General features: G+C 31.4%; 2 protein-coding genes and 1 long non-coding RNA gene across 3 annotated transcripts; 2 read left to right on the top strand and 1 right to left on the bottom strand.

Moving 5' to 3' along the window:
* Positions 1-2,216: 2,216 nt before the first annotated feature.
* On the top strand, positions 2,217-6,036 carry LOC127084180 (uncharacterized). Its single transcript, XM_051024579.1, has 9 exons — positions 2,217-2,503; positions 2,574-2,639; positions 2,745-2,787; positions 3,305-3,359; positions 3,579-3,627; positions 4,430-4,497; positions 4,634-4,742; positions 5,377-5,520; positions 5,664-6,036. Exons 1-8 carry the CDS (start codon positions 2,294-2,296, stop codon positions 5,491-5,493), a joined length of 717 nt encoding a protein of 238 aa, XP_050880536.1. The 5' UTR covers positions 2,217-2,293; the 3' UTR covers positions 5,494-5,520; positions 5,664-6,036.
* A 146-nt stretch (positions 6,037-6,182) lies between these two features.
* Positions 6,183-7,716, bottom strand: LOC127084179 (class V chitinase). The gene is made up of 2 exons (XM_051024578.1): positions 6,611-7,716; positions 6,183-6,374 (listed from the first exon to the last, which is right to left on the bottom strand). Exons 1-2 carry the CDS (start codon positions 7,683-7,685, stop codon positions 6,352-6,354), a joined length of 1,098 nt encoding a protein of 365 aa, XP_050880535.1. The 5' UTR covers positions 7,686-7,716; the 3' UTR covers positions 6,183-6,351.
* A 14,387-nt stretch (positions 7,717-22,103) lies between these two features.
* On the top strand, positions 22,104-23,112 carry LOC127085695 (uncharacterized). The gene is made up of 2 exons (XR_007789253.1): positions 22,104-22,632; positions 22,758-23,112. It is a non-coding gene; the product is annotated as an uncharacterized LOC127085695 (long non-coding RNA).
* The last annotated feature ends 1,186 nt before the right edge of the window (positions 23,113-24,298 follow it).

The following is a 24,298-nucleotide window of genomic DNA, read 5'->3' as shown; positions in this document are numbered from 1 at the left end:
TGTTCTACAATTCACTTAAGGGCACCGTACCTCACGGTGTTCCTTAGTTACTCTATCTCTCATCAATCCGTCCTTTGTGTGTGACCCTGTAGGTTTTCGCGGCATTGACAATTATATTAAATCATGTATTTAACATAATAAACAGTGAGCGGTATCTAGCAACACATCACTGCTACCCAAGACACGAAAATGTCATGTGATCTGACAATTCCTTCTGTGATAATACTTATGTGTATAATTACCCTTTTGTCCTTATGTCTATATTGAACACAAGGCATAAACCGTGTCATCCTTGTCCAGTTCAATATTGGGCCCATAGACATTTATCCTGTTATACAGGATGGGCAAATTCCATCTAGGTCACTCATGTCCCTCAGCATGCTTCGTGGAGTACCCATCAACTGTCTTTATGGTTATCCAGTTACGGACAACGTTTGATCAACAATAAAGCACTCGATTCTACATCTAGGGTCCATAGTGGTTTCAGGTCGAAGAGTGGTATACACCATTATCACCATGAGAATAACTTATGACAATTTGCATAACTTTCTATATAGTATTCTCATAGCGGGTCAATCCGGTATAAATATTACTCCTAATATTCATACCTATGTTTAAGACTTGATAACTCTTTATCCATGATCCATGAGATGTGATCATCAGTCTACAAACATAATAGTCTTAATGCTTTAATGTTATCCCACTTCACAATAAAGCTCGACTACGGATACTTTAAGAATAATGTCCTTATGTTTAATGTGATCTCATGATTAAGTCATACTTGATACATTAAACAGACTAGCTATTCTAGGGACTTTATTAAACAAACGTAATAAAGAAAAAGCCTTTTATTATTAATAAATAATTCGATACAACTACCAAAAGTATTGGCCTCTAGGGCTTACACCAACAAGTCTTTATTCAACAAAAGAAACATTATTTTTCAAAAAGCTTCCAAAAAAGAAATAATGGCTAATTTTACAACTTCTGCACCAGTTATCGGCAAGAATCTTATTGCATTTGTGATTCCGACATCAAAGGAGGAAAATGGGAGAGACTTCATGCATAAACCACCGTTTGCTAAGGAGAAAATCTCCATCTGGGCCAAACAAGTACTAATTCCGTTTTTCCTTTCTGGTAAACTTCTTACGTTCCTAGGCCCATTTCCCACTGCTAAATCACACCCTAGGAGGTGAAAAGTTTATTTCCTTGTTATCTCGTTACCATGCCTTATGCGTTCGAAGAACGCGATCTCGACCTGGATTTTATGGAGACGCCTACGCGTGTTTTTCGATTAGCACCCCCACCCAAAAATAAGGATTATCTTGCATGGCTTGACAAAGTTTAAAACAAAACGAAAGAACAATGGGAAAACATAGGCATTTTCGACATAATTCAACTGTCTAGAACCGACGCTAGGTATATTCCTGCTATGCTGCTTGCTTCAATCTTCTTTTAGGAAGGTTTGACAAACACATTCTATATTCCCCATGGGATGGTTACGCCGACTTTGTTCGACATAGTAGTTACCACTGGGCTTCGACCCACATCTGAAACCTTCACCCCTACATTGGAAAATGTTAATGAGTTTTTCTTTGATCGATACAGTTTCAAAAATTACATCAATGACCACCATAACACCACCACATAAGAGGTCTCCGACCAATAACACATCGCTTTTCTGACTCTTCGGCTTTCCTACTATTTTTTTTACTCAAGTTTTTTACAAATAGCTAAAAAATCCGTTCCCTTAGACTCCATGAGGGTAGAAAAATGTCTCTTGGCAAGGTACTTCTAGCCACCCTATATCAATCATTAGGCACTACTTCTCATAAGTTGAAACACCTTAAATCTCCACCATAACCATATTCGACCATGAATCCTCGTGTTTATTATCTATGTCAAAAATATAAGGTAACACTTGAAGGTTGAAGTGTTAACCAAATAGATCCATTACGCGCCGTCGTAAAAGAGATCGAAACCGTCGATAAATACTCATTTCAATTTAAATGCAAATTAATTTCTTTTTTTCAATTCTACCCTTTAATCATTACTATTTTCACCATTTCTAATATTTAATAATATTATCCTTTAATAAAAATATTATTCTCATAGTTCTTAATACTTGTGAAATCAACAATTGAGTCATTTAGAGTGAGGATAGAAGGAGTAAATAAATACTATATAATTTTTTCTATTTAAAAAAAAATGTTTGTAAACATTATTACAAGAAAAAACCTGAATCCGGTTTATTTTTCTTGTTTGAACTTGAGTCGCAATTTAATTACAACGCATGGATCGCCTGAAAAACGCGAGTGAGGTCACGCCGGCGTCCAAAGCCGACGCCTCGGCGGTGGAAGCAGCGCCGCCAATCTCAGCTTCAGAGACCTTTACAGTAAACTTGATATGCGGAATGAGTCTGGTTCTATCCTTCTGGATATCCAACAGTCTCTACTCCATCGATCTCGTTACCGATCCTTCTCTCACTCTATTCCTCATTTCGGTACTATCGCTTTATTTCTCTGCTTTTAGGTTTCTTAATTTCAGTATTTTTCTAACTCTGCATCGTTTAGATTATAGAGCTTCCGATCGTGATTCTTCTCTACAGTCGCTATCGACAGAATCGCCAACAATGTTCGGTAATGCCGCTTCCTTCATTTCTAAAATTCCATTGTTCTTGTGAATATTCTAGGTTTTTTTTCTTCTGTTATCTGTTTTCACGTGATGAATTTTGTTCTATGCAGTACCTACGAGCCGTTGGGAGAGGTATTCTAGGAGTGCCAGTAGGTTAGTTCAAGCTTCAGTTTCAATTTCACATTTTTGCAATTGCTAGTGGCATCAAGAAATGAAATAGATACCATATTCTCAAATTGATTTTTGAATATTGCTGTGTCAAATAGCATTGCTATATTGGTATTCCATTATGATTTGGTTCTCTTTTATATTTGTTTTTCTTATTCTCATCAAGGTTTTAAAAAACTGTTCGTACGAAAACGACCGCCACAAATGAGTATTGGCAGGTGCTGATACCGATACCATTATTCACCTTTTTTATGTTAAAGAATAAATTGTGGTTAATTCTAACCGCGACAACCAGAGTCACTGTCACAACAGCTTTACTTACCGAAATTGCGAAAGCCTTTATGTGGCGGTAATGTGACCACGGCCGTATTTTAAAACCTTGATTCTCATCATCCATGATTTTGTTGCTCTTTTTTTCTTGGCAATGCCATTATAAAATTTTTAAGAGTGGCTTGATGTTACGTAAAAACTGATTATACTTCTTGTATCTTTTACTCTGCAGGAGCATTACTAAATTCATTAGGAGCTATTGCTTTGGGGGCACCGGTTACCTCTCGGTAAGTAAAATGAGTTTTCTTAGAGTACATTTTTTTCCTGCACATAATTGTGATCATTATTGATGAGATAAAGGATTAAGTTTAAATGCTACTGCTTCTTTAAACAAAACAACTTGAACCCGGCTTATCATGTGTACCAAGATGCCTTTTTGATTTCAACTTTGAAGTTCCCCTAATGACTAGAGTGTATAATGACTTTTGCAAATTTACATGAGACAGGTGCCTGCCCAAGACTCTAACTTGGTCTCTTATGATGTCATTGTTCACAGTGAGTGACTCAACCATTGCCCTTTTCTTGCTTACAGTTACTGCTTCTTGAAGAGTCTATTTGTATTTCTTTTATTGGACTTCTTGAAGAGTATATTTGTATTTTTTTTTATTGGACTTGTCTCGTATAAGCCTTGCATCTATTTAGATGGTGATAATTTACATTCTTTTGTCTGGTAATTCCTTTTGCGTTTGTTTTTCTGTTTGAAAAAGTTATCATTTATGGAAATATAATAATGTTTAGTTCTTTATTGATTATTAATACAAGAAATTATATCCATGTGTTTTGCATTTCATTTCATCTTATTTTATGAGAAGCTGTGTTCTCATAAAAGGACTTTTGGTGTTAGCTTAATCTTTTTTATGTTTAAACAAAATCACACTCATTCTCCTTGTGTTACTCGCTATCCATCACGTATTCTAGAACATACATTTGATCTGATTCAGTTGGGGAGGTTCCGGTCCAGATATAAGCCATCTATTTGTTCTTTTGCACCTAATCACACCATAGAAAAGCTTGATAGTCAACATATATTGAAGTGAAAATGAGTTGCATAATTATCACTTTCAGACATGTCCCCACATTATCAGTTCAGGCATCTATTTTTTCTTGAAACATTTTTATTAAGATTTCCTACAATTATATTTCAAGCAGTGAAATCAATTTCTTGTCAATCTTCTTCCCCTTCCTTGAATAATTACTTCTTTACAAGTTTTGTTAAGATTGACATGTTTTTTAAGCTATGGAGTATGGCTTCATTTTTATGTACACTCACATTGATGCACGACTTATGCTATTACAGACAGTTCCAGCATCATGTGTTCTTGGTTCATCATGGGCCGACTGGAAACGGATATTTGCGCACGCTAAGTATGTTCTTTTAGTTAAATTTCTTAACTCTTTCCAAGTTTGTTTATGCAAAATTTTCCACAATGCAATCTACTTATTTGGTCCTTTCAGTTTGGTACTAGTTGTTACATTATTATAATCCTTGTACTACGTATAGGCCAAATGGATCTATTGAGTACCTGATTTGTTTACAAGCCCATGGAGCAGTTATCGGGGGATGGTTTGGGGCCTGGCCAATGCCACTTGACTGGGAGAGGCCCTGGCAGGTAATCTCTTTTTTCTAGTCTTCTGTCCTTGAGAAAATTGACCATTGCATGCTAAATTCCTAGAGCAGATAGGAAGAGCAGTTCTTACTAAAGTTACACCACAAACCTCTCCACAATCTATTTAGCATCCCTCTTTAACTGGTTTAATTCTTTACATTCCTGTTTATGGCGACGTGTTTTTAAAAGAAGCATCCCTCTTCTTACTAGTTACTATGCCTGTAAGGTTGTTTGTTTTGCAATAGAATGACGGACATCAGCTGACTAGCCCCTTGCTATTTCATGTTTCTAACTCTATTTTTGTGATATACCACTAACAAAAAGGAAAATTCTTATATGACTCTAAAACGTAAAAATATCCATATTCATCTGTTTACTTTTAGCATTGTGTCTTGCTTAAGGATACAAAGTTTGCTCGCCAAACCTAAAAGTTTAAATATTACGTGTCGGAAATTCCGTATTCATTACGGTCCACCCCTAATCGCCTAATTATGACATTTGAGTTGCCTTCATTGCAGCCTCCAACACCCTTTTTTTTTGTTATATATATGTACACACTTCATTCCTCATTTTGTTCTGTTATTCTTAAGGTTTCTCTATTCGGTTGTTAGAGTAATATATTCATCTTAATTTGTAGGAATGGCCTATTTCTGTAAGCTATGGAACATTGGCTGGTTACCTAGTGGCATCCGTTGCATCATTAGGCTTTGGTCTTGCTCATCGCAGTAGGTTGAAACATGTCAAAAATGAATGAAGTGCAAATGTCTGCTTCTGTTAATTGGTAAGTTAATTAACTAGCAGCAGCCAATTTTGATACTTTGTTGAAATCATTTAGAAGAGATAGAAAAGAGAGAAAATATAAGGAAGACTCTTGATACTATTTTGATAATATGATGATATGAAATTGCTTATGGTAAAATCCAGCTACTTGTAATTCTATTCATTCTAAAAAGAGTCAAGTATGCCGGAGTATAACTATTACAAGCGAGAGTACAAAAAAGACTACCATCCTCATATGGCACCTAATTTATGAGGAAAAACAATCATTAATCTGTCATGAGTTTAAGCGCAACTGCAACATTCAAGAGAAGAATAAGATGCTTTGTCTGACTTGAAGACCGCTTTAGGGGAAAAAATTAGTTAGGGGAAGGTCCTAAACCATTTTATCAAAAATCTAACTTGTTTATTTGGGATATATCATGTAAAGACGATAAGAGCAACTATTGTGATATTAGTTTACTTGTTTATTTAGGATATCTATAACAATATATAAAGGCAAAACATTATTTTAGTGTAACCTATTTTTGTTTTAATTATACCCTTTTCTCCGTTTTTATTTTTGTAGCAATATATGATTATTGTTCCACAATCCACATATAAGATTCCCATGCCTGTGAAGCTAAAAACATTGCAGTAAAAGTCTCCTTATTGATTAGATCAAGAGAAGCAAAGCAAGATTTTAATTTTATTACTTTAGATAGATCCTTTAATATCTCATTCTTATTTTTTATTATTACACGAGAGGATATAAACTAGAAAGGCCATAACTTTACTATAATATAGATAACCCTCCATCTTTATTCTCTTTGCAGCATACTCTGTCTACAATCCTTTAGGCCCCCAGTGTTTGAGAAGCTGCAAAAAAATACAGTAAATATTTTCCATTAGAATGACTCACTACTAGACTGGTTGGCATACCAACGATACCATTAAGAATAAGCTGCATAAGTCTCAAACTACTAGCAACTCAGGCATAGCTTTGTTGGTGTTTTTTTTTTATCTATTTAGTTAACAGTTATAGTTATATATGTACACAAACAGAGTATGCTGAAAGACAATTAGTGTTCAATTAGAAGAACCAATTTACTCACCTGTTGAAGAAAGAGCCCAGTTGCTGTCTTGTTCAATATGCCAAAAAAAATATCCCAACAATCCATTTTGCTTGGCATAAGAAACCTTGGCAGATATACTCTGAGTATCATCGTATCCATACCAATCTGTGCCTTTGAAGGCATAATTTGTAACATATGTGGAATTATACACAACCTGCGCCCCAGCATTTTTTATATCCTTGTACTTCACTGCCCCAAGTCCCTGGGTAGCTTTATCAAAAAGTCCATGTTTATTAGGATCTGACAAACTCCACTTGTAACCATAGGCGGGTAATCCCAGTGCTAGTTTGTTTTTCGGCACTCCTAATCCTATCCATTTTGTGATGCCTTCATCTACACTGAACTGGCCAGTTGGGTTTTTCAAAGGAGCAGGTGGCTGTGTCGATGTTGGATAACTATCTGAGATGAAAAGGTCATAAGTCATTACATTGACCCAGTCCAAGTTGTTTGCAATATCCTGACCTGGATAGTACTTCAATCCGGTGATCTGATCAGAGCCACCCACTGCAGCAGTTAACAACAGTACCGCCTTCCCGGAACTGCTAGACTCTTTCGCCACTGCAGCTCTCCACTCCTTGATGAGCAAACCAAAGTTGGTCTTGTCTGTGTCTGTGGATGGATATTCCCAGTCAAGATCAAGACCATTGAAGTTATTACTTCTGGCTAGCTGGATTGAAGAGTCTATGAACGATTTTCGGCTACTAGCTTGGCTAGCCATACTGGCAAATTTGTTTGCCAAAGTAGGACCTTCACCACCACCAATTGATAAAAGGGTTTTCACTGAACTACTCTTTGCTTGGACGGTTTGAGTAAAGGTTGAGAATCTAGCTGCGTTTGCAGAAGAAATTGTGACTCTGTTGGTGTTAGAATCAAGGTTAGCAAATGCACAGAACAGGTGAGTGAAATAAGAGGGATTAATGTCAGAAACTGCAAGGCCACTATCAGAATACCAATAGCCACCTTTAACGGCAGCGTTTGTGGAGGAGAATTGTAGTTGGAGAATGATGAGAAGAGTGGAAATCAGGAGGAATGAATGCTTTTTGAAGTAAGCCATTTTTGTTGTTGTGGATATAAATTGTATAGGACAAGTGATATTTATAGCATTATAACAGCACATTTTGTTGACTCTTCTCTCTTGCTTGTTCAATAAGTTATCTCCTACAACCTTACTCCTACCTTATATAACAGCACATTTTGTTCACTCTTGTCTTGATTGATGTATTTAATGTAGTCGTGTCTAGATTATTCATTGATGAATTGTCGGTAATTTATCCATAAGACACCAAAGAAAAAAATAAATTAAAGAGGGTGAGAGAGGGGTAGTTTAACTAACTGATTTGAACTAATTGAGAGTTAAAGGTTAAAGAAGTTGGAGAACTCTGGTAATCTATTAAATATAATATAAAACGGTTAACAATTTGTTAATTTAAAAATAAAAATGTTAAAATTAAATATAAGTAATTTTTCATCTAAGAGTTATTGAAAAGTGTAAATGTATTAAGTTTGATACGAATTCCGATTCATAATAAAATAACTAATTAAAATTAAAAACTGTAAAGTTTGTTTATGAGTAAAAAAGAGCTAAATTACATATAACTTATCGGGGGTAATTAAGAAAAACTATATGATCTTGTTCTGAGAAAATAATTAGATAATTCTTATGTATCTTAAATTTTGGCTGGGTATCAATCTCTTAGACAAAATTTATTATTATTTTAAATAAATTGATATTAAAAATTATATAACATTACATAATTAGATAACTCCAAGGTACGGTATTGCTCACCAAATAATTATCAATACATTACTAAAAAAATAATCAGTTCAATTTAAAATTTAAAGAATTATTTAATATTTTTAAGACAAATATTTGTTATTTAACTTTAATTTTTTAAGAAAAATAAATATTTAAAGTTAGTAATAATAAAAAATGGGAGATTATGTCATTATAGAAACACATTTTCTCTGTAATTTTTTATATGAAAATTTTGAAATTCATGATCTAATTTCAAAAACTTATGTTTAATAACTATAGAATCACGAATAACTTGATATAATATAGTAAGTCTATTATTCTCTTTTATTAATATATTTAATTTAATTAGAATTTTGGTAAAATTAATCTCTTATTTTAAATTCAAACGTACTCTCACATTTTTATACCAATTGTATTTATTTTTAAATTAAAAAAAAAAGATTTTTGTATGATATGTCATTTAAAAAAAAATACACGTTATCAAATTTTAATAAATAAATAAAAAAGGAAGATTAAAACTGTTTAAATTTAAAATAAAAAAATTAATTTTATAAATGAGATAAAATAGGAGAATCAAAATACTGTAATTAAATTTGTATATTTTTAGTTTATATCAAATAATTAAATAAATTGATTCTTTTTCTAAAGAAGTTGATACTATTTATTACCCCTCTAAATGTCTCTTTTATAATATTTTGTTATATTTTAGACTATCAAGATAGCTTTTAATAATATTTTCCAATAAAGTATCCTATTTATTGTCTCATCGTTAATTTAACTACTCTTCTAAATAGTGTTAAAGGTATTTAAATAAATTAAACTAATTTTATTATTAAAATTAATTAAATAAATTATTATTAAAGTGTTGTGCATAGCTCATATGAAACACAAAATAAAATGAAGGGAGTAATAAGAAATTTGGGTGCAATATCCATTATTTACTAAAAGTCAAACAGAATCTGATTTATTCAATTACTTACATCCATGGGTTTGACTTTTCGAACATCAATTTGATGGTTGAAAGAAAGTAAAGGTTGCTTTTATATTGAAAAAAGAATAATAAGATCGATGCATCACTAATTGAAGTACATGACTTCTAATTCAGTTTATATAAATTAAAAATTATTTATAAAATAAATTTTTTGACATAAATTTCATGATTATAAAATCTATTAAAAAAATCCTATAAATTTATTCATATAAATAAATTGAATAACAATCTTAAATAAAATTTTAAGACATCAATTTCATAACTATAAAATCTAAAAAAAAGTTCTATAAATTTATTTATGCAAATAAGTTGAATAATAATCATAAATAAAATTTTAATTTCCAAATATAATAATTTATTGATGATTATAAGTTAACAAAACTTAGAAAAATAATTATATGATATAATAATACTATAAACTAATAAACTAATATATAATATAAAAAAATATTATGTTCAATATAAATAGTTAAAAATAAAAGATAGAGTAGAAAAAAATAAAATAAAGTGAAAATTTAATTTAATTTCATCTTTCTTTACTAGCATGAACTTTTTAAAAAAATATATTGAGAATCATAATAAAAATAATGTGAAAATATAATTTTATTTTTTTATAACATAATTTTTGTCAATATGATTATATCATATAATTAACTTTTTAACTTTATAAATTTATTATTTTAATATATTATTTGATTAATAATAAATAAGTTTAATGAGAATGAATTAGGGAAAATGTTCCAATTATAGAATACTAGCATCCAGACGGGCACTCGCGTGCCCGTTTGTCCGCTTTTTTAGTGCACATCATTGAAAATATAAGTAATATTTTTTATTTAAATATAATTTAATTTTAAAAAAATACAGCATGTGGATGTTATTAATAGGAAGTTACATAAGAAGTTACGTGGAAGTTATTAGGTAAATTATACAATAAAATAAGGATAAAAATGGTAGAAAAATAGACTACACCAAAAGAAAGTATTCCCTTTATATTTTTAAAAAATAAAAAATACAGCATGTGAAAGTTATTAGTAGGAAGTTACTTGGAAGTTAATAATAGTGGTTTTATTGGAAGTTATTAGATAAATTACATAATAAAATAAGGGTAAAATGGTAGAAAAATAGACTATACCAAAAGGAAGTATTCCCTTTATATATTGTTATAGATATAACTCTGTTTGTTTTAAACATTAAAGAAATGTTGTAATTTAAAAAAAATATATTATTATTTTCATTTAGAGATTAATTGTTATGCAGTGTCAGTGTAAATTTTTTTACACGGTCAATACATCACAATCATCCGTTTGGGTTACTTTACATGTGATTATAGAAAAAGTCAAACTTCTCTAAAAAAATCAATGGCCGTGATTAACTGACAGTGTAAAATATCTCTACACTGTCAGTGTATTTCAATTAAACTCTTTCATTTAGAGATTAATTGTTATGCACTGTCAATGTAAATTTTTTTACACGGTCAATACATCACAATCATCCGTTTGGGTTACTTTACATGTGATTATAGAAAAAGTCAAACTTCTCTAAAAAATCAATGGCCGTGATTAACTGACAGTGTAAAATATCTCTACACTGTCAGTGTATTTCAATTAAACTCTTTCATTTAGAGATTAATTGTTATGCACTGTCAGTGTAAAAAATTTTACACGGTCAATAGTAAGGACTACTTACTTCTCAATAGTAAGGACAATTTTACCCTCATAAGGATAGGAAATACCTATAAAGACCTTGGTTAGGTATAACTCTTAAATGCTTGCTCACAGCTTAAAATACTTTTCACACCTCACACTTTTCAAAACATCTTTTAGAAAATCACCACTTGGTATACATTCGCACCAGAATCATCGCCGAGTTATATTTTTCAAAACACGGTCAGTGTATATCTTATAATCAAAGATTTTGGGAATCTTTTATCTAATCCTATGGGGTGGAAAAACACCCTATAAAAAATTTAAAATGTCCCTCAGATTTCAGAGATACATCTCCAAACGTACCTTTGCACCACCTTATGACACACCAAATGAGTGTCACTCTAGGGTAAAACAAAATTTTATTTTGGAGATACATCTTCGGGTATTTTCAACAAATATATTGATATATGAGCAGTTCGATGGATGTTCCGGAGATGCACCTTTGGAATTGTGTATTAATTGTCTATTAATATTAATGAAATGTAATATATACAATTTTAAATATTTTAATACATTTTGATGTTTGTCAAAAAATTTGTCAATTTTCTAAACAAAACACATAGGTTTTATTTTCTGTCTAGATCAAGAGAGGTTCCTGATATTCATCTTCGGAATAAGAGAATATGATGGTACCAGAGATGCATCTCCGAAACTTCTACTAATATAAGATAAAATTTTTGAGATTCATATTTGTCTACAACTACAATAAATATAGGCTTTTGTATAATGTCTCATACAAATAGAAAATGTCGCAAATGAATATCATCTGGTAGTCGCAAATGTCTCATTTACCATTGCGACATCCGGGTGAGAATTTAAAATCAATGAGTACACCCCTTTTATAGATCTATAATACGAAGTGCAAAATCTCCTATCTTACGGAGATAATCGAAAAATTGTGAAACTCGAGTATCGTTCACCGTCAATTAACAACGAAGACAAGATTGAGTTCAACAACTATGAGCTCAAGTCGGATGCAGATGTAAGAGATATGTGAAATACATTTTTTCGTTTCAAAACAAAAGTTTCAATCGAGGTGGAAACGACAATTTCAAGATCGGCCGAAGATATTGTGAAGATATTGAAGCGTCTACCTGGATATTGAAATGTAGTGTTTGATTTTCTGTTAACATTACCTATGTAATGTTGATTTTATATTATGAATGATAATTTTATTTTGTCAAAATATAATTTTCTGATTTTCTGCTTCTGTTTCTGTATGCTACGGAGATGCATCTACGGATCTAAAAAAATCACACTCCTAAAACGTGACTTTGAATTGATCTAGGATATGTATGTGTTTGGGATGACCTTGAGATGCATCTCAAAAATCTAAGAATATTTTTATACTTTTACGTGATATTCTAATAATATATAGAGTACATTAAGAAATATTAATTTTTTTTTAACATAACAAGTGAGTCAAATTTTGCACCATAGACAATTATTTCATACTACGCCGTAGACCATACACGCTTGACCTGTCATATCCCTCGTACACACGTCTACTTAATCACCACCTCAAATCCAATTAGCACCATAAGCTCAAATGAAAATGGATTTTTTAAAGTCAATTAGCATCGACATCCACGTTCAAATAGATTGGGACAAATCATATTTAGAAATTATTTCATCAGTTTTTTTTTTAAATTATTATTTTTTAATGAGATTAATTAGTATACACTGTCACTGTAAAAAGTTTTACACCGTCGATTCATCACCATCATCCGTTTGTATTACTTTATAAATTTTTAAAATAAAAGTCAAACTTCTTTTAATATCCGACGTCTATGATTAATTGACGGTGTAAAATCCTTTTACACCATCAGTGTATTTCAATTAAACTCTTTTTTAATTGTCACTGGTAAAGTTAAAGATAATATTAATTATACTTTTATTAAAGTTATTCCTAAGTAATTATTATAAAAATAAATAAAAAAAATATAATAAATAATTAAAAATATTATAGATAAAATGAGAATTACTGTTTAAAAAATAATAATAATTAATTTTTTTTGATACGTGAAAAAGTTAAAAAATAACACTTTAAAAAGAAGGAATGGAGTAGTTATTATCATATCCTATATATTTCTCGGGGGCATTTAGTCTCGGTTAGTCAATATTTGGCCATCAGAAAAGTTGCATTTTTAATTTTTAATATATTATTATTATTTAATTTAGACAGATGTGATGAATAACTAGTTACCTATTAATAATCTTTTATCCAATTTTATTTGTTAATTATGTAATAATTTTTAATTAAATAATATATTTTAAGTTAATTTTCATTTCATATTCATTTTTTATATTCTTTTATTTTTAAACATTGATCTTCATATTCTTCATCGTCGTCAAAAACATTCATTTTATTCATATTCTTCATCTAAATTCTATTAAATAACACAAAAATTATCAAATTCAGATTTCAAACTTATATTTATTATTAAAATCATTAAATCAGATTTTAAAAAATTAAGATTTCAATGTTATTCTCTAAACATATGTGAAATTGAAAATTACTAAAAAGAGCATTCATGTGTGTTGGAATGAGAAATTTCAACTCTTGAAAAATGCATGCATGTGCATAGAAAAACTCAGATTTCAAAGAGAGAAAAATTCATACTTTGGGATTTTCATATTCTTCAATAAATTAAAGATTTTAAGTACTGAAATTTAGCGTTCTTTAATAAAAGAGAAGAACAATTTTAATAGAGTGGTATTCTTGAAATAGGAGAGAAAGAAAAAATAGAATTTGATTTTTTTTCCTCGTATGATAGTAAAGAAAATGAAGATGAAGATGATGAATGATAGATATGGGTTTTCAAATGCAAATGAAGATGATGTTGTTGAATCTGAGTTTGTTATTGGATTCAATTAGAAAGGAAAAAAAATAAATATATTATATTTTATAATATTATTATTTTAAAATGACCTAATTACCTGCTAGTGTAGGTAAAAAGTGCAATTTCTTCGTGATAGACAAAAAGTGGCGAGTCTAGGCTAAACACCACCTTATTTTTTATAGAGTCTACAAAAGTTTGAGAATACCCTTATTTGAACGATATTTTTAACACATCAATCACATTATGTTGTTCATTTAACCCCACTTAATAAGAGTTAAAGGAGTGTAATAAAAGAATATCTTTTGGACACACTTATTTGACTTCGCTATTATTTTTCCTCACCTTGTAAAAGTTTTAGGAGTATGTTCGGAATATAACATCTGCACACACAGAATATGGAAGATCATATATGGATAATCTGTAATATAACACGACACAACTTTCCCCTCCCCCACTTAGTAACTATTCAAAACCCCCCAAAACACCACAAACCCCATTTGATCACTCTCAAACATACATACATTCACTTTCTTTATCACTCTCAACTTTTACTCCAACATATTTCACTCACAACCCTAACTATTTCACTCTCACCTCACATTCTTATATTTACATTCCAATAAACCCTCACACTATGTTGTCGAATTTGACGAATTAGTAGTGACATTCCTTAATTTTATCATCTTCATTGTGATTAGTAACTAGCTCATCTTTTTGTTAGTTTTAATTAAGTTTTTTTTATCTTCGTTACCTTTCTTGAAGATTTGTTTTGTTAGATTTAGGGTTAGGTCTCAAACCGCAAACTCAAAATTTTCTTTTAAGGGGTTGAGGAAATAGCATAAATATTAGTGGATTGAAGATGATGATGATTTGTTGGCTGCTTTTTATTTTCATACCTAAATCCAAGTAATATGTTCTATATGATTTTAGGAGATTGAGATTGTTCGTAGGTTTTTTGTTGCGGTCGTCCGAATGATAATTTATGAGGCACCCTTTAGATAATATCTTTCGGACCATGATAGAATGTTGTATTTTTGTTATATTCTTGCCTTTTATGTATCTTTGGCACCTAATTATTTATTTATTAACATATAACTATAAAAAATGGTTGATGAACGGGAAAGATATAAACATGGTAGAGTATTACAACATGCTTAAGTATGTAGAGAGAAGGATAATCCGTCCTGGACTAAAGCACATAGTTTGAAGCAGGGAAAGTGTCTGACCTTAGTGAGGAACCGTCATTCTACAGTGAATGTTCTTAGTATTACAACAGGCCTCTGGCTCGTGCTCGCTTTATGCACCTACTCAAGCACCTGACAAATTTCACTGGAGCCCATTAGGCACGTCACTTCTTCATCTATATGCAAACCATGTTGCTCCTCAGATTTGGAACATATAGGTAAATATTGTATATGGTTTATCATATTTATATTAACAAGAAATATTTGATCTTGATTACATTCACAAATTCATTTTTGTGGTTTCGTGAGACACTGAAGTGTATCATCCATGGTAGAAAGATAGCGGGGCTAGTGCAACCTGATGATCCATGGTTTCAGGAAGCACTAATAAAACTAGACTAAAGGATGTTGCTAGGACTGATTCTCAATTCATCGACCATGGGCTTCTATCTTTTTTTGTTGAGATATGGCTCTTAGAGACATCGTTATTTCATCTGCCCATTTGTGAAATAAGCATCACTTCAGATGATGTATCTTGTCTCCCGTATATGCATATCAAAGGGCAAATATTGGATTACTCTTTCGTTAATAGAGTCTAAGCGTTAGAATTAATAGTTCTACACTTAGGAGATGATCCCGATAATGTTGAGTTTGAGATTTTCCAGACACGAGGAACCTATACATGATTTGGATTTCTGAAGGACACATACAAATTCCATTTGACTACCATTGTTATCCATTATAGTAATGATGTAGTGGATGCTTATCATTTACAATGTGAATTGATGTTATATACCTTGTACTTGGTTGACTATGATGAATAGTTGTCTTGTGATTACCTCATTAATCCATATAGGGGGATTCGACGACAAATACTTACAAGCATTCCATTGATCATATTATGGATGAAGATATCTGTTTCACCACATATTATTGATCAAATGACTCCAAACACAATTTGGGGGGGGGGGGGGGGGGGATTGTGATATTTGAAATTCGAAAACTCCAAACACAATTTTGGGGGGGGGGGGGGGGGGGGGGGGGGATTGTGATATTTGAAATTCGAAAACTCCAAACACAATTGGGGGGGGGGGGGATTGTGATATTTGAAATTCGAAAATGGTTTATAAAACTTTGATTTGAAAAATATTTATGTTAGTATGAACAAACAAACATAGGAATAACAATGAAAAAATGGAAAGATGAGAGAAACACAATGGAAATGAAATGAAATACCGGAAGTAACAAAGATAAGGGTTATGAATATTGCACTATAGACTTATTCTGATTCGCCCTAAACCACCTATCCCACTCTAGTCCTCAAGAGTCCCCCTTCAGATTTCAACTAAAATAAATTTTGAGTTTTTACAGAAATAACTCAAATAACTTTCAACTACATTTTAAGCTTTGGGACAAGATCAACCCATAAATCTTCTAACAATAACCATAACTTTTTCACAGGCTTAACTCAAGAACCTTCACCCAATTTTTTTTTTCAGGTTTAGCTTGCAACCTTCAACTCTTTTACAAACATATTATCCAAGAGAATTAGGATCTTGAAATAAAAATAAAATAAAATAAAAAATGAATTATAAATGTAAAAATAAAAAATAATTTCGACCAAGTGTATTTTTTTTATAATAAATGTCATAAAATAAAAATAAAAAGGAGGATCAGGCCAAAACACTCTAAATAGAAAAATCTAAAAAAAAGTTAATGGCAAACCTATTCTTTACAAAATCACATATAATATATGAACCCCAAGTATGTGAAAAGGAAGCTACCGAAGCCAGTCATATTAGTGAAATGAGTTGCTCTCCTGGAAGACATTGATCCAAATAATATAGTAGATTTAGAACATGATCTGACCAGAGGAAATAAGGTAATCATGGAACAATTGATGGAGAGATGTGATGTTAGAAGAGTTGCCTTTGTACAGGACTAGAAAAAAAAACCGGCTTTGACTGATGCATCAATTTATATACCAAATATAAAAAAAAAATCAATTATAAAAATGTGTTTAGGAAAAAAATGTCAAAAAGGTATCATGGATTTGATGAATATTATGTTCTAATAGATATAACAACTTTAGATTTTTTAAAATAATTTTAATAAATTGCTAATGAATAATTTTAATCCATTAAATATTTTTCAAATATAAATTCATTGATTTTACTATTCCTATAAATAGATATTTTATGCTAAATAGTCAGGACTGAGTTCAAATCCATGACTATTAATTAAAGTGGAAGAGACCCTTACCATCTCAACCAAATGCTCTTGGATTGAATTATGTATTTTGTGTGACTTATGTTATAATCTTGATCACACTACTGATTATTAAAGAGTGTAAGATGAGTTGATGCACGGTTTAAAATATTATTACAATGAGGGACAAATCTATTAACTAGACATTGGGGAAAGGGCATATGCCCCACTAATTTCTAAAATACACCACATATTGTTCAAATATACTAAAAACCCTTTAATTTCACAATACTAAAAACCCTTTAATTTGGAGATATCAAAATTTGTATTGAAGAAGGGTTTTAGAAAATTTGTAAGGGTTAGACAAATTGTTCAAATATAATTTTGGTTGTTATAGTATTTTAAAAATAAAAAATATATTAATAATAAATATTATTTTATCATTTTAAACAAAACCACTTTTTTTAAAAAATATTAAATATTTTTTTATATTTAAAAAATAATAATTTTGAAAGCCCTCTCTCATTCTCCCTTTCCAAACTTCTAAACAAAATCTAATGATCAACTTTTTCTATAAACATCTTAAGGAATAATATGTAAAATTTTATAAAAATGATAAATATTGATCGAATCATATTTTTAATGCAATAAATTTATGTGTGAATTTTCCGGAATAATATTAAAAGTTTATAAATGATAAATATTTATAATAAAATATTTTTAATATAATAAATTTATTTGTGAATTTGTTTCCGATACTTAAATATTTTGGACCGGTCCCTGATTACACATAAATTATTGTAAGATATAGTCTCTCTAAGAGAGAATATTTTTTAATATAACATAAAATGTTATTTTCGTATCTTAAATAACTTATATTAAGGATAAAAAATTGTCCCAAAATTTAGTGAGAGACACAATTTTGAATTTTTGTCTAGTCCCTTATTTTTTTTTCTTGTGCTCTAAACAGTTTTTAAATCATACGAATACGAATGACAATTAGATTTGTGTTGTCTAAACCCTTAGTTTTTAGCAAATCAAGAGTTTAGATTTGCACCTTCAAATATGTTTGTCCCGCTCCGTCCCATTTTTTTATGAAGGCTTTTACAGGTACAAGTATTGACATAAATTTTGTATTTTCGAACTTAAAAGTTGCAATGCCGCGGGTCTGCGCGTACTCACTTTTTTGTGGGACAGACTAAGGTTTTAGACGCACACCCTTAAATATGTCTACTCCGTCCCGCTACATTTTTTTGCGAATTTTTGCGGGATTGACTTAAACGAGACAAACATGCCCATTTGCCACCCTAACAATGCCGCCATTTCTTCAATATATCACCAACAAATCGTGTTCCGGTTTTGACAGTCGGTCCAACGCTAATTAAGTCCTAAAGGGAATTATAAAAGTGAAATATTTATTAAACTATCGGAATCAATTTTAATTCATTTAATTTTTATTGAGACATTTCTGATAATAACATTTTATTAATTGTAATTTTAATTGTTAATATTATTATTTTTTAAATAATAAAAGCAGTTGAAAAAAAATCAAATTTCATAAATTCGAAAATCAATCCAGTTTCATTTCATGGTAGACCCTTGGTTCAAATCAACATTGTTTGTGAATAAATATGATATCAAATAGATTTTTCATGGCTAACCATAATTAAATAGAACACATAATTGTTTTGTTAATGTTAAACTATATGAAGCCCATGTAAAACCTCCAAAAACATAGACAGTTTTGGTTTAAATGATATGATTTATCATAAGTTTAAATACAATGATCATAAGATTCAAATGGTATGGGTTGTTGAGTAAAAAAATGGTATGGGATATTGAGTAAAAAATGGTATGAATTGTTAAAATTTTAAATCAAATGATCTAGTGTAGTTCATATGATATAAGTTGGTAAAAAATTTAAATACAATGATCTAGGATAAGAAAATAAAGTTTTACCATGGTGTCTGACAAACTACTTTATATATAAATTTAACTATATTTTTACTGTTATTTTTAATATTTGTTAGAATCTCCCCAAACTTCAATGTTATATTCTCTTTATTATATATTTTTTTCTTGCTAACTATTATATTTTTTCTTATTAATTAATATTATTATATTTTTTAAATATTTGACCACTCAACAATTATTCTAGCTCAGCTACGGACTAAAAATAAATTTCGAAATCAAGAATATAGTACACTGGTGTTATCCGATACTATTAATTAATAAGAACACTTTCAACAAATATTTTTTTATGGTAGTTTAGCATGAAGTTTAAAAAACCTTGTTTTTGAATAAAGTAGGTTACTTATGTAACATATTGTAACATGAAGCAACTTAAAAAAAAGAATAATCAATTTATTTATTTTCTTCTTTTATAATAAATTTTTGTTTGATTAATTTTTATTTTTAAATTATGATAATTTAAATGTACTATATTTAATTTTTTAATTTTAAGCTTCTTCTCCTATTCTTTATTTTATATTAATATTATTTTATATAACTGAAATTAATATTTTAAGTTAAAAGTAAAATTTATATATATATATATATATATATATATAATATATATATATATATATATATATATATATATATATATATATATATATATATATATATATATATATATTAGTTGTGAAATTGTATGGATTCTTTAAAGTTTCACCATTAAAATGAAAATTGAATGAGTTATTTTTACAAAAACTTTCAAAGTTATCTTAAAAATAATTTAAGATAAAACAAATAACGATCATTATTATTATATTAAAATAATAAAGAGTCATAATATTGTAAATTGTGGTATATTAAATGATAATGGATTCATAATGTTGTAAATTCTGATATATTTAAATGATATAAGGATCCAACTATTTAAAAAATATTATTTGATAGTCCTAAATAAACTTTTATGATAGAAATTTATCATTTCAAGTTTAAATTGGTTTTCTTAAATAATTATTAATATTATTTTAATCATTAATAAACATGTTTAAAAAGTTTTACATTTAATATATTAAAAATAAAATGTTTAATTTTTTGACAAATAATTTTAAACTAAAATCCTCAAACAGTATTGTGGCTACGCGAAAAATACAGAGTCGTCATCGGTTTTTATTTATTCCAAAGGAATGGGAAAATATCGAGAAAATCCCAAAGAATGGTCATCGCAACCACGAACAGGTTCGGAAGTCGGTTATGCAAGGGGAAGGTATTAGCACCCCTCACATCCATGGTATTCCATGGGAACCATCTAGGATGTTTGCGCTTATGTGTGTTGTTTATCGAATGCTTGCTTGCCAAAGGTTTGCGGAGATGGAGGTAGATTTTAAATTAGTGTGCTCGCCAAGGAATGGATCCTCGTGCCTACGTATGCCCACTTGTTGAAGTGAGAAATCAGAGCCTTCGTAGTTCGTGGGTTTGAAATTGTTTGTTTGTTTTGTTGATTTTATTACTTTGAAGAAGGGTTTTCGATGGTGTCGCCCTAAGGCTCAAACAAAAGGTTTGAATGTGTTGAGTTGTTTTTAGGTTTTTTGAGAAAGTGTTATTGATTTCGGATTGCACTAAAGACTATGGATAAAGGTGAATACCTCAAACTACCAAGCCAAACGTCTTGTGTTCAAAGCATTCAGAATGAGGGTAGGAAAGCTCCAGTCTCATCCCTTCTTTATCGCTTAAGGCTCATGATGTACTATCCTAATCGCCATTTATTGTGTTTTTGAGTTTGATTTGGAAAAGACCGCTTGACGTTGGATCAAGAGTTTGCTTATTGGATTTGACTTGAGAAAGAGACCGCTTGACGTTGGATCAAGGGTTTGATTATTTATTTTGAATGGTGCGCGTTCCTAATGCCTAAGGAGTATCTAATCAAGCAATAAAAGAAAGCGAGTAAATGCGTACACGATAAAGGGGAGAGGGTACATGTAAAGTACAAGGGAGTGCAGGAAATAAAAGGTCTCACTGTCAGGTAGCCCAAGAGAAAGCCATGTGTGTGCAATTGTGTCCTAAACAAGAAAGCACATAAAAGATTACAATTTATCTTGATTCTTGAATGCTCCTTCCATGTTCGGGTTGAATATTTGTCCAAGGTCTTTTGCAAGGGGCCTAAGAATAATCTCTAACTCCATTACATTCTTGAGAATTATCTTTTATTTTTATTTTTAAAGTCTTATCCATTTTTAGTCATTTTTTAGATGAGATGAATGAAGAATGTACAATGATATAGCAAAAAGAATATAAAAATAAAAATAAAAGTGCATAAGGTAAATGATAGAAAATAAAATGTTAGGAGCGGAAATTAAAATGCGAAAAGTAAAAATTAGAGGTTAATTGTGGAATTTAAATGTTAGATGTTAATGGTTAGATGTTATATGTTAGAGATCAAGGTTAACCAAAACAATATGAAAGAATATTTAACAAAATTTAAATTTTAAACAATTATCAACAATCAAATCAAATTGCAATTATCAATTAAAGTTCTAAAACAATTATCACTTAAAACAATTATCAATTAAAATTCTAAAATAATTATCACTTAAAACAATTATCAATTAAAATTCTAAAATAATTATCAATTAAAATTCTACACAAAATTATCTAATTAAATTCTAAACACACTTAATCCTAATTAATATTCTAAGATCCTACCATTAACTTTGATCCTAAACTCAAACTAGATTTAATCCTAATAAACTAAACTATGTCCTAATTACTAATTACTATATCCTAATTAAACTATCAATATGTTCTAAGCTGTCCAATTCCAGCATCAAGAATGGGCCTAGGATGAGGAATGGCTCCAGGCTCAACCGCCAGGGGGTGCACTGGTTATGGAAGGGGCGCAATAAGCTTGCCTTGGGCCTTAGGCCCAAACAGCCAAGACACTATTGAATTCAATCCACTGTATCAACAAACAACTACTGAAAACTAAGAAGAAAAAAAGAAAGAAACCAAACGCGCTTATTCAAATAAGCGATAAGACGCTTGCAAACGTACAGGCGCCACTTCATCGTCAAACTCAATCAAGCACATAGCAAGACTCGAACGAGCTGTATCGACACGTTTTTTATCTCTCTGCCTCGCATCCATCAACCACCGTTGCGAGTCGTTAATGCTCCAAGGTTTCACGTTGTTCATCGGTCACCTTGATTCACGTTCTTCCGACACCATCGGCATTCAATTTCACACAATCAGCAACAAAAGCTATCCTAATCCGTGGAGCCGAATCACAACGGAATCACCGAATTGCTCGAACGTAACGAAGCAGGAAGAACAACGCCTTACCGGTTTTGATGCGGCTTGCAGGTGCGACTTACGCTTCCTCTTCGACCGGTGCTTCTACGATGCACGAATCACTATCTGTTTTTTGCGAATCCAGTTATGCACGAGTCCTGAGTTTTGAGTTTGGATCGCTGTGTTGATTTCTGCAGGATCGTTTATCAGTGAAGATTGAAGAAGAAAGAGAAGAAGAATTTTTTCACTGGTGAGTTTTCTCAAAGGAAGAAGAAGTTTGTGGAAGATTCGAGAAGTTGCTGGAGTTTGTTACGATGGTGGTAGAGGATAATGGAAAAGAGGAAGAATAAATCTGGGGAGAAAGAAAAGAGGAAGCTCCACTCCATTAATTCCGTTTATATATAGTGGTTTGTGTTTGAAGATCAATGAGTTTGCATTGAGTTTCAATGCTTCAGAATGTCATCGTTTTTCACTTTTCTTGCCGTTTGGAAATAGTTTTCATTGTGTTGTTTCCGTTTATGCCGTTTATTTGGAATGTCGCGTTTTGATGCAGCTTGGACGCCGACTTGCACTTTGTTGTATTTTTCCACTACTATGCTGTTGTTGTTGCGTTAGCGGTTGCGCACGTTTGGCTAGCAGCAGCTAATTCGCATTGCCGCTTGGCTTGTGTTGTGGAATAACTCTGAGTTGTGGCTTGTCTTGAACTGCATTTGCTGCTGCGTTTTCGGCTTGTGCTTGCCGTTCTGCAATGGCTTTGGCGTTTGTCATTTTGTGCATCTCAGCTTGAATGCGTTTGGATTCTGGTGTAGCAGCTGATGGTAGTTGCGCTTCTTGGATTTCAATTTCTCCCGCCTCTATGAGGTATCTGGCCACGTGTTCTACCGTGGACTCACTAGTATCCCAAAAAACTTGGTGAATTTAGGGACCTTACACCTAACGGATAATTCTGACTGCATAACATACTCAGACAATGATGACATATAATTTGGCATGTGGAGGCCAACATCTACCCCATTTCGCGCCATGATTCTTTCGACCATGAGTGCCAGATTATTATCTGTTGCCATATTATCATGTCGAATTTGCTGCACGAGTTCGTAAGCATTTTGGTGCCTATTTTCCATTTCTACCCTTGGTTCCCTTTCCCTTGGGATTTGTTGTTCAGCCTTAGGGGATTCGACCCTAGGTGGTTCCACTCTTGTCCCCTGATTTACCATGTTTTCTTGTGGTGCATTTCGTGGGACCTGGTTAATGGTAAGGTCATCCTCGATGGCTACTCCTTGATTTTCTCTTGTCCATCCCCTCTAAGGGTATCGAGGAGGTTGTGGGACACCAAAAAGATTTGCAATACGCATCATTTGCGCTGCCATTTATTGGTTCGAATGGGTAGTATCTTGGATCAATAGGTTGAATATTGTACCCATTGTTTGGGCCAGCATCCGAACCATTTCATGGTTACTTTCGTCCATTTGCTGCCTTAACACCGCTGCAGAATTATTGGTCATATTGGACATCTGGGTATGAAGACTCATCCCTAAATGTTGGTTTCGACCCAATTTTTTTTACCGTGATCCCTACAATGGCGAAGTCGCACTCAACAGTGGGTCGGCATATGTCGATGTTGAATTATGTAAACTCGCTATCATCGCAGTTGGCATGCCAACGGGTTGTTCGCGACCATTCACTGGCATCGACAAGCCACTCACATAAGGCCTCAAAATTTGATTTCCCCTTGGAG

The sequence above is a fragment of the Lathyrus oleraceus genome, chromosome 5 (genome assembly GCF_024323335.1).
Source record: "Lathyrus oleraceus cultivar Zhongwan6 chromosome 5, CAAS_Psat_ZW6_1.0, whole genome shotgun sequence".
NCBI lineage: Eukaryota > Viridiplantae > Streptophyta > Magnoliopsida > Fabales > Fabaceae > Lathyrus > Lathyrus oleraceus.
Note: the sequence above shows the minus strand (reverse complement) of the source record. Positions and strands in the feature narration are given on the sequence as shown.

Bases quoted from the DNA above. Each gene is read 5' to 3' on its own strand.
- LOC127084180 (XM_051024579.1), top strand. From the start codon at position 2,294: ATGGATCGCCTGAAAAACGCGAGTGAGGTCACGCCGGCGTCCAAAGCC. The intron at 2,640-2,744 runs GTAATGCCGCTT...TGTTCTATGCAG, and splicing joins AGAATCGCCAACAATGTTCG to TACCTACGAGCCGTTGGGAG. The intron at 2,788-3,304 runs GTTAGTTCAAGC...TTTACTCTGCAG, and splicing joins TATTCTAGGAGTGCCAGTAG to GAGCATTACTAAATTCATTA.
- LOC127084179 (XM_051024578.1), bottom strand. From the start codon at position 7,685: ATGGCTTACTTCAAAAAGCATTCATTCCTCCTGATTTCCACTCTTCTC. The intron at 6,375-6,610 runs GTGAGTAAATTG...ATTTTTTTGCAG, and splicing joins CTGGGCTCTTTCTTCAACAG to CTTCTCAAACACTGGGGGCC.